The 10,938-nt window shown below is 39.5% G+C and overlaps 1 protein-coding gene across 2 annotated transcripts; it reads left to right on the top strand.

Moving 5' to 3' along the window:
• Positions 1-52: 52 nt before the first annotated feature.
• LOC101166647 (progestin and adipoQ receptor family member 3) lies at positions 53-8,069 on the top strand. Of its 2 annotated transcripts, none has more exons than XR_002291367.1 (6): positions 53-273; positions 2,785-2,947; positions 3,488-3,643; positions 3,719-3,961; positions 4,029-4,119; positions 6,252-6,391. XR_002291367.1 is itself a non-coding variant. In XM_020707802.2 (6 exons), the coding sequence occupies exons 1-6, from the start codon at positions 77-79 to the stop codon at positions 6,392-6,394; spliced, it is 948 nt and encodes a 315-aa protein (XP_020563461.1). In that variant the 5' UTR covers positions 53-76; the 3' UTR covers positions 6,395-8,069. The 2 variants fall into 2 exon arrangements, 1 of the variants encoding a protein (XP_020563461.1); XM_020707802.2 differs by having other exon boundaries at positions 3,719-3,916; positions 6,252-8,069.
• Positions 8,070-10,938: the final 2,869 nt, after the last annotated feature.

Genomic DNA, 10,938 nt, shown 5'->3' with positions numbered 1-10,938 from the left:
GCTGATTTCTCCGGTTTTGCACGCAGCCTGCAGGTCCTCAGCCGTCCTCGTCATAATCAGCGGTGCCTCTATCAAGATGCGGCTGAAGATGCCCCAGAAGCTGCTAAAAACTGCTCACTACATAGAGCTGGGCAGCTACCAGCACTGGCCGGTGCTGTTGCCGCAAAGGATCCGGCTGTACACGTACGAGCAGGCCCCCCTGTTCCTCAGAGAAAACCCCTACATCACAGACGGCTACAGGGCTCACCTGCCCTCCAAGCTCTGCCTGAAAAGGTAGGAACAATGTCCGAATTCCCACATAACTCATAAAAGACTACATAGTGCAGGATTATCTAGTGGCCCGGATTTAAACGCAAATCCAAATGCAGAGCTGCTAACTCACGCATTTTGAGTGACGTTTCCACACCTCTGTTTTTGTTTCTCCCGCTGAAATACACATACATGTTAAACCTTTTAATGCTTTGTTTTTTTAATGAATCTGTTTAGGTTTAAGAAAAACTCTTAGATCAATAATTCGGGGCTGCAGAGACCATGGTGGGTAGTCAATTACAATTAAGTGGGATTATTTGTTTACGCGGATGCAGATGCGTTCATCCGCGCGCTTTGAACGCGCACTCGCATATCATCAATTGAAACAAATTGGAAGAATCCGTGTATCCAGTGGCGGTTCTACCCTGAATTACTCCCCGGGCGAGGCCCTCCTCTAGCGCCCCCCCCCCCACCCCACCCCCCCCATAGAGTCACTTTGTCCATTTATTGTAACTGAAAATACAGTTAGGAAATATTTAATAAACTCAAACAATCTGAAATAAATATTATAAACTACAAATCACACTAATAATACACTAGAATAAATGTAACTGCAGCACTAAGAAGAGAAAACACTAACTAAAACCTAACCTTTGTGGCCTTCCTGATGCAAGCTTGTCAATAACGTCATCATATGAAATCTGCTCCCCCCCTGAATGATTGATACTAACAACAGCAGGTTAGTGAGTTGCTCCTGAGACATTGGTGATCTCAGGTATGACTTGATCAACTGGAGTTTTGAAAAGCTAGCAGCAGCAGCAGCAGCAGCAGCAGCAGCAGCAGCAGCAGCAGCAGCAGCAGCAGCAGCAGCAGCAGCAGCAGCAGCAGCAGCAGCAGCAGCAGCAGCAGCAGCAGCAGCAGCAGCAGCAGCAGCAGCAGCAGCAGCAGCAGCAGCAGCAGCAGCAGCAGCAGCAGCATGCTACCATCACAGCTTATTTAACATTATGAACTAATATACAACAATAAAACACAACAAAAACTTTGTGTTACAGCAGAGCAGACAGACACACGAATAATAACTAATGTGACAAGTTAAGGCAGAGCAAACATTTAAGAATAAATATCTTAAAAATGACGTTATTTGCAATATTTGGGCCTACTTCAGTTTTGGTCATGATAGACCAAACAAGAGATTTTTCCTCTGCAACGTTGTTGTTGTTGTAGGGCAGGTAGCATTCGAATTTAGAAAACGTGCATCTAGCTATGCGATAATACCCTATTCTTTGTCTCTTTTCTCCTCTTCTTCTCTTTTCTTTCTAAATTGGGCACCAGCTTTGACCTTTTTTCTCCATATTTCAGATGTTTTTGCATTTAGCATAAATGTCCTGACATAGGTATCAAGTCTGTCGACTAAACCAACTGTCATCTAAGTGAAGAATTTTTTTTTGTTTCCCCATTTTTTATTTGAAATAACCAAAAAAGCATGATTTTTTTATACTTTTTTTATACCCGCACCCCCCCCCCCTCCCGTTCGTCAAACATTTCCAGCAGGAGCGCGTGCAGCTGCACCCAGGGGCGCCAATTCGCTACATGGCGGCGCAATTTTTATTTTTATTTTTTCATCAAGCACTGAGCCGCGGCCCGCGACCGTTGCCCCCCTGGAAGAAGATCCAGCCAGGTTTGCGCATGCGTTTTGTGCTCCGTGCTCAGCTCAGCCTGCACCCTTCACCCCGCGCCCCCTCCCTTCTCCTTCTTCACCCCGCGCCCCCTCCCTTCTCCTTCTCACACACATTTTGCGTCTACTTCTCAAAGACAGCAGGGAGCGCAGCTGCGGGGCGGGGGCGCCGCCAGGTTTCAGGCTGTTACAAACTCTGTGATATAAGTAAACCAATAGTGATGCATAAAGTATTTTACAAGAGCTGAGCCGCTGGCGCCGCCCCTCTGTCATTTTTCCGCCCCGGGCGATCGCCCGTATGGCCCGTGCCTAAAACCGCTACTGCGTGTATCTGTCACTATTTCCCAATTTATAAGTATGTATTTCTGGCAATACGTTTTAAATATTATTTACCAACTTTCACCCTCTTTAATATTATTCAGACACATGCTCACTACTTTTTTTGTTTGTTTTTTAAAGCTCGAATATGACGTCACCCATTTTCCGAATTATAAAAAACAACAAATAAATATAAACATTTTACGAAAACTATTTATTTTTTAACTTTTCTGATGATAAAAAAATTGATTAATTTTATGGAATAAATTTAGATAATCTTTTTAAATGACAAATCATTCAAACGCAATGCATTGTGGTCTATATTTTTTAATCAATCGATGTACGGTAGTCTTTCGCACAGGCTTGGGAATTTTCTGGGGCACTAGATTTTGGAATTCAGAAACCCAGATAAATGGCAAACGCCCTTCACATGTATAGTTTCCTAAATACGAGTAGTGAGAGAATTCCAACTCTACCAAGGAGACTCATTGTGTACACATTGTGTTTTTTAATGGTTGACACTTTTTGTTTTTATGTGGCAGTATATTCATTCTTTCTAATGAGACGGTGAACATCTGGAGCCACCTCCTGGGTTTCCTTCTCTTCTTCTTCATGGGGGTCAACGACCTGTCATCCCTGCTGCCGGCCTCCAGAGCCAACAGGGAGGACTACGTCATCTACGCCATCGGACTGTTCTGCTTCCAGGTGCAGATGCTTCCTGGGAATGGGGGGGGTCATATTGACATCTATGGCTTTTTTTGAAAAACAAAAATTTCTTTGCATTGCATGTTTTTTTTCAGCTGCAGGCCTAACTTGCTCCACCTACTCAGGTGTACAAGAGTTGGGTATGACGGGGATGAAGTGTTGCCACAGCAATGGAATAGATGCATATGATTGGATATAGCTTTGTGGTTTTATATTGTGAGTTTTATAGCAACTGGCGATCTAACGATTACAGTTTTAGTTGTGTAGCTGCAGGATGCAGCACAGGGCAAGGTCTCGGGTTACACCTCTGTTTTTATATAATCCTCTAAAGAGCCAGAAAGCAAATATATAAATACAAGTTTTTCATAAGTTATAAGGATTCCCAGAGGGCTCTTGCTCAAAACCACAACCAGTTTGAGCAGGAACACATGACTGAGGTGTAGCTCAGAACCTTTGTGCAGTTCTGTGCAGGTATTGTGGATCTTTCCTCTCAATGTGTGACTAAATGTCGTGATGCATGATTTTCTGCTTTTGTTCCAGGTCTGCATGCTCTGCTCGGTGGGTTATCACCTGTTCTCCTGTCACCGCTCAGAGAAGACCTGCATGCGCTGGCTGGCGTTGGACTACGCGGGCATTTCTGTGGGAATCCTGGGGTGTTACGTCCCCGGGATCTTCTATGCTTTCTACTGTAACGCAGTAAGTTCAAACGGTCGGTAACTAACTCCTAATGAACCAGATGTTTGACATGGCTCTGGTGGGTTTTTCTTTCAGTTTTGGCGGCAGGTCTATCTGCTCACTGTGCTCTCCATGATCCTGGCCGTCTTCTGCGCTCAGGTCCATCCCAGTTACCTCAGCAACGACTGGAAGGTGATACGGATGACAATCTTCTCCTGTGTAGCGGGCATTGGTGTGATTCCTGCATTGCACTGGGTCTGGCTCAATGGAGGACTCACATCAGATATCGTGCAGGTCAGGTCTAAAAACCCTAACGCATACGTGAGCAGCTTTTTTTAGGTAATGGATCCCACACTTAGGTATTTAATATAACACTCCAATTCTCACGGCTTTTCTCTCTTTGCAGCTTTTTTTCCCTCGAGTGATCGTCATGTACTTGATTGCAGGATCTGCCTTCCTCTTCTACATCACCAAAATCCCTGAGCGCTATTTCCCCGGTGAGATTTCTTTTCTTTTCTTTCTTCTTCTCTGGAAGTTTGAAGTTAAAAAGTAAAAAAGAAAATAGTTCAGTCTTTCAAATAAAAAGAGGAATTTCATTGAACCTAAACTTTAAAGGACCAGTTTTATTTATTAATTAGGAAAAATGTTTAAAATTAGCTTTAGCATCCAATGAGAAGTCAGTGAAATCACTTTATAAATGCAGGGATGTAAAGTCCAGCATCAACTTCCATCATTTAATAAAATCTAAAGAGGTTTTAATGTAATTATAGCAAGATTTTTGAATAACGTAAACTCGCAGCAGGTTTATGTGAAGACCCAAAGCAGCCTGTAACCCTTGTTCTATCCTAGGCACTTTAACATTAGGAGTTGGGTCATCTAGACCCACTAGACAGTACTCTGAACCCATTTTCTTCAATGATTTGTGATCTTCACTGGTGTCCATGGATTACATGAAATCTTTCCACCTTTGTCCACCTTTGTCATGGTAAGGAGAACACGTCAAAGTAAAGGTGGGGTCATCTAAGATAGCACAAGGGTTTATTAGATCTTTGTAAGCTTTTTAAAGTGAAATTAAGAATGGACAATGCAAGCTTGTAACTTTTCCCTGTACTTCTTTGGATTACCACTAGAGGGAGGTGTTTCTCCATCTAAATCAGTGGTCCCCAACCTTTTTAGCGCCACAGACCGGTATGACGTCATACAAAGTTTTCACGCACTGCTTTTTGAGATTAAGGCGGCTGATTATTGTAGTAATACTACAATGAAGACCGAACAGAGACGCAACAAGACTATCCCTGTGCTTTTATTTTGACACACATGACATTGTACATCGCACAGGTGTCATCATCCTCTCCCCTTCCCACACTCACTGTCCAAAAAAGAAGTACGGTCTATTAAATGTAGCTTTCTTTTTTTGGAAGTTCTGTCTCCTGGCTTGGCGTTTTCCTCTTGACAATTCTCTTTACTCATTTTCTAGCTCCTGGGTTTTACTTAAGCTGTAACTTAACACATGACTGAGAAGAGCACCTTGGCCTGCGTCAAGAATCACACAGACGGATGTAACAGAGAATCTGGCAGTTTTTCAAAGGAAAACATCTGTCAGTAAATAAAACGGAAGTAATGCAAGTTAGTTATTCTTTCTGTGCGGCCCGGTACCAAATGACCCACGGACCGGTACCTGTCCGCGGCCCGGGGTTGGAGACCACTGATCTAAATAATGTGGTGGACCGTTCAAAGATACATTTGATCTTTTGTGACTTGCTGAAAACAATCAAATGATGAATCAAAAGTCTACATTCTACTTCATTTTCAGCGTGGAGCTTTAAGAATGTTCATCTGTAGACACGAGGCCAGATGATGGACACCAGGGAGATCTTCAGGAAATATTAGTTTTCTTCTCTGACTTTGGTGCTGTTTAAACATATGATAGTCTGTTCAATCAATGTGTGATTTAATTTACATTTGTAATATTAATAAACTAGACACAAATAAAGTGACACTGCCGAACTGAGCAGCCTTAGAAAATTGGGTAAAAATGCTGGGATAAAATGAAGTAAATTTTGTTCCGTCCTCCTACCTGCCAATCAAAGAAACAGGAAAAAAAATCCACTTAACTAACAATAAACAACAATAAAAAAAAAATCAGAAGGAACCCCCTCCATGAGAAAACGAAGCAATAAACATCCAAAGTGTTTGTGAAATCAGGTTATTCCCACATATTTGATTTGAAGCCACTCTTTAGTGGCCATTTAAGGAACTACAGCTTTCAGTACTTTGTGTCAGCTTTGACACAAAGGATGCTAATGCTTGTAATGAAGCCCTTTGTTGGTGTTTTTCCATTGGACATTCTGTTTCATGCAGGTTTTTGAGTTCAGTTTTGGTTTCAGTTCCAAAGCAGTGTGATCTCTTTTCATACTTTCTTCTGGTAATTTCAGAAAATATTCTGATACTTATTTTGATGATGAAAATGTTTGTTTCAGATCTTTCTATGTCTCCAAGCATATGCATACTGTTGAGCTCAGAAGTAACCAATTCATTTATCAACAGGAACCAGTTTTGTTTGGTTGCAGTTCCTTTTTTTTTTTTTAATTGTTTTCAGAAAACGCATGGTCCTTTTCCTCCGCTGCAGGTCAGGTGAACTACCTTGGAGCCAGCCATCAGCTGTGGCACATCCTGGTGGTGTTCATGTTCTACTGGTGGCATCAAACCGCCGTGCACATCATGCACTTCAGGCACAGCCAGCCCTGTCCCACCTGGAGCAGGAAGAGCTAAAGCACACCTGAAAATCCTCATGGATTCTAAAGTACAGCTCAGCTGCAGCGACTATACCGTTTGAAAAAGACGTGACACTGTAGTGTAGAAGCACATTAGAGGAAGGCTTTGGTTAGAAACCAGGAACTGATGAGCGTTTGATCAATGCATGACTTTGGAATGATTATTTATTTGTCTAAATGTGTCTAAACTTCCTTGTCTAGGGAGTATTACAATATCAGTAAACATACTATTCTAACGGTTAGCCAGTGTGAACTCTGACATCTACTTTTGAGTAAGTTAGCTCTAATATTGATGCTGACTTTTTTGACTCCAGAACAAATCAATGCCCACTGCTGTCGAAAAGTTGCATTTTGGGTGCAAAGATGTCCGTTTTTTTTCTTTTCGGGCCAGTTTTATGCATTTTCTTTTGTTTTTTGTTTAAAGCTCAATCAGGTGACTTTTCAAGCCAAGTAACAATAATGGTAGTCTCATAATTGAACAATTTTTTTTTTTGTCATTAGAAGACCTTAAACAGCAGAAGCTTTGGGGTTTATCTCCTTAACGTCTGCATTTATTTTGTTTTCTTTAAAGTCCCACTCCAATCATCGTTTGATCTATTTTCACTATCTTTCCAGATATAAAAAAAAAAAAAGTGTCATTTTTAGACAAAAGTCTACAAACCCGTGTCATTTTCTAAGACAGTTTCCACAGAGTGACAGGAGTCCATCAGAAATTTGCCCCAGAATTGTGGGAGAGGCAAGAAATGCAATTTTGAGCTTTATTTTCTTCATATATGTCCTCCATTATCAGAAAACACCCCAAGAACACATTAAAAACACCAAGAACACACAGGAGTGGGTCTTTAATGAAATTCAGACTTTTATTTTGTTTTACTAAAACATTGCTACATAAGTCTACACAGAACCAGAATTATAAAACAAAATGACCTTTGAGAATCGAATGAATTCAAATTTACTAAATATAATTATAGTCATAATAAAAGATAAAAAAGCACTTAAATAAAATGAATCTTCAAGGTTTTTTAGTCCAGCTGTATTTAAATGTCATGGAAATAGAAATATTCAATCAGTGTGTTTTGTTCTTTTGCCATATGGGACTCTAGTTGTATATTTGTTTAAACTGTATTTATTAAAACCTGATGTCACATTTCGGTGTTTGTGTAGAGGAAATATAACTGTGAAAAAGCTGAAGCATTTATACTCTGCGGGATTTCAGTTGTACTCATTAGAAAAGATCCGCATGTGAACTAAAAACCATGAAGTGACCTGTGAGGATCTGCTTCTTCAATATTATCTCTGAATGATTATTGGGTGCATTTCATTTCTTATAAATGCATTATTTTTTTGAAATTTTAGGCAAATTCTATTTCACACTTTTTTATTTAGTCAGTCTGGACTACAGAATCAGTTGTAAATATCTTTGAAAAAAACGTTTCTTTATGTGACTGAATCCACTGAAAGCACTTTCTGTCGTACAGGGAGAAGGAACTTTATTGTTTTTTATAAATTGCCTGGTTTGTCTCTCATAATGATTGTTTTTATAGTCAGCCGTCGTGTTCCAAACGTTTTTTTTTTATCTGTAAGTTGTTCATGAGATGTACTATTTTCAGTGCCTCTGTGAAAATCTATTTTTCTTAATATGAATGAATAAAGAAAGCAGGGATGTCTTTGCAGTCTGTGTTTTTCTATTTTATGTTAGCCTTTAGTTGAATGTTAATAAAATTTGAAACTAGTAAAATAAAAAAGCCAATGTGACTTTTCTCTTAATATTTCCCGTCGAAGTTTCAGAGAGCCTTTTCTGTTGTTAACTTCTTAAACAAAGGGGGGCTGTATTGCAACATCGAGCTATAAAATCAAATGAAATAGATTTATTTTATTTACAAAATTTAAAATAATAGCATGACTGCCAAAGGGTTTTGGATGTTGTTAGATCAAGTACATCCGTCATCCATGTTTAGATCAAATGAAAAGAAGATTATAAAGAAGGAGATAAAAAAATATGGAATAGAACGTCTGGGTACTACAAAAAATATTCTTGTTAGATAAATAAAAAGCATAGCTTGTGTGACCTAAAACTATATATTTACTGGGGGAAAAATAAAACAGCATAACAGGAAAAAAGAGATTATCCAACATTTTTTGGTGCAAGTTCAATGAGAAGCTATATTGCTGCCAATTATACTGCTGCACCTTTGACATTTTTTTCTAAACAACCAACCAGGCATAATGTTGTAGTGTCCAGATTAAATTCCTTATGTTTGTGCTTTATTATAGTAGCTGCAAATTGATAAACAGAGCATTCATGGGTCAAACCTTTTGTCTCTGTCCATGTAACTGGTAGTGAAGTTCAGTTAAAGATAAAGCTATGTTCACATCGCCCTCGGCAACGCAGAGAAACTTCCAATGAAAAGTCGATGTAAACGCACGTTTTGAACTCCCATGTTCAAAGCTGGTGTGTTCAGGCGTCGCTACATACGTTTTTAGAACCTGTTTGGAGTCTAACCCGCCTTTGGCCAACAGTGGCTGGATTGGCTCCAGCAGCCCCATGACCCCTAAGCTATGTCCACACCCCCTCGGAAACGCTTGTTAAAAGTCTAAGTACACGCATACTTAGACTTTTAAGTTTTGAATGTAGCAGCCCAAAATTCATGTTTCGGGTTTCTGTGTTCGGAAATTTTGCCTGCGCACATATTTTTCCAAGTTTCTACGAATGTTTTCAGGCTCTACGTACAAAACCCGCAGACATTGAATGTGTGTTAAACGTAAAACTTTAACCAATCAGGGACTCTGATTTGGTAGTGATGTATGGGTGGCGTCCTTTTCAATTCATGGAAGTGCAAACCATTTGAAAATTGATCACGGAGGAGAAATTAGTAATTGTGGTTTGAGTCTAGACGCAAATATGACACAAAATTTTTCACATGTTGGAATAGCGCTACGAAAGAAAAAGCCTGGAGCAAAATTCATGAGGTCTCCTCTTTAACCCGTGTGCTCTCTTAGGTGACCCCACCCTTACATTGACGTGTTCTCCCTACCATGACAAAGGTGGATAAAGGTGGAAAGATTTCATGTAATCCATGGACACCAGTGAGGTTCACAAATCATTGAAGAAAAAAGGTTCAGCGCACTGTCTAGTGGGTCTAGATGACCCAACTCCCAATGTTAAAGTGCCTAGGATAGCACAAGGGTTACACTGCAGGTAAACACGCTAGTAAAGTGTAGAAGAAGCCCCTCCCTGCTTATCCAGTGTGAACAGTGCAGTAAATGTGTGTTTAAGAACGTGCGCTTAGTAGGTTCTTGAACCGTTATCACAACAATCTCACAGATTCTCTTCAGTCTTTCCAATCAGCAGGCATGTCAGACACCGTGGCCTGTGTATGGTTGGTAGTATCAATAAATGCACGTAGATCTTCAATCATTGACTGTGTACTGGAACACAAACAGTTAATGAGTAAAGGATGAGATCCAGAGATAATTACAAGAATTTAGGTCTTGTTTACTTTCCCTCAATGAAACGCAGCGCTCATCCAAGGTGTCATTTAGCCAGTTCAGACACAGAGTCAGCATTCAGCTGTTGTTGTTGGTGGTAAGCAGCAGCCTCATGTGTGTTATCTCATGAAATAAATGATGGTTGTTGTTGAGAGTGTTAGCATTTGAGGAAGAAAAACAAGAAAACATCCAATTGCTCCATGTTCTTTCATTATTTTTTTTTAATTGTTACAGAGAATTTCTTTTAAAAAAAACATATACACATCTTTTAATGATCAATATTTACGAAAAAAGCAAATTATCACTTTGGTTCTTAAACATCATCATTTAAAAAAAAAATGATTATTAGCAAATTTGGGTCATAAAGTGAATCAATGTTTGGATTGTCCCTACATAATCATATTTTTTTGTTATAAAAATATACATTGTCTTAATATTACATCCAATTTATAGGCGTTTATCGTCTTTTTATTTTATTTTTTACAAGCATTAATATTTAGACAATTAGGTAAAACTACAACTGCAGAAATGTTGTGACCTACAAGGTGAATTGCTCTGTTGACGACCACATGTATGTTTTAGCCCATGTGCTCACACGTGTGCATCTCCAACGATTACTCCTGTACCAAAAATATTACTATGGATGTTAAATATCAACACTATGTCAAAAATCCAAAAAGAAAAGTTTAACTAAAACAACCCCTCTCCTAAAGACAAATCAGTGAATGAAAATGTTAGGCCACTCATTGTTTTTTTTTTTTTGAGTAATACAAGTACGTCCACATTTTCAATCAAGCAGGTTTTCCATTCCACTCTTGTCCTCCTGTCTGTCCATAAATGGGATAAAACAGAGAAAATCTTTCAGAAAAAGCACCACAGTTTAAGCTTATTTTTGCAGTTACAGAGCCAGTGAAAGACGTAACTTTGAGTGACACATCCCAACTTCATTAAAACAAAAAAGAACAAAAGCACAGAGTAATGTCTGTTTTTCCTCTAGAACCAGAAAGGAAATCTATCTCTGACGTTTGTTTGTCCTTTGTTTTTTAAACTGCT

The sequence above is a fragment of the Oryzias latipes genome, chromosome 12, assembly GCF_002234675.1.
Source record: "Oryzias latipes chromosome 12, ASM223467v1".
NCBI classification, from domain to species: domain Eukaryota; kingdom Metazoa; phylum Chordata; class Actinopteri; order Beloniformes; family Adrianichthyidae; genus Oryzias; species Oryzias latipes.
This window is presented reverse-complemented; position numbering and strand designations above follow the sequence as displayed.

Coding starts and splice junctions, on each gene's coding strand:
- LOC101166647 (XM_020707802.2), top strand. CDS start 77: ATGCGGCTGAAGATGCCCCAGAAGCTGCTAAAAACTGCTCACTACATA. Junction 2,948..3,487: donor TCGGACTGTTCTGCTTCCAG/GTGCAGATGCTT, acceptor CTTTTGTTCCAG/GTCTGCATGCTCTGCTCGGT. Junction 3,917..4,028: donor TCACATCAGATATCGTGCAG/GTCAGGTCTAAA, acceptor CTCTCTTTGCAG/CTTTTTTTCCCTCGAGTGAT.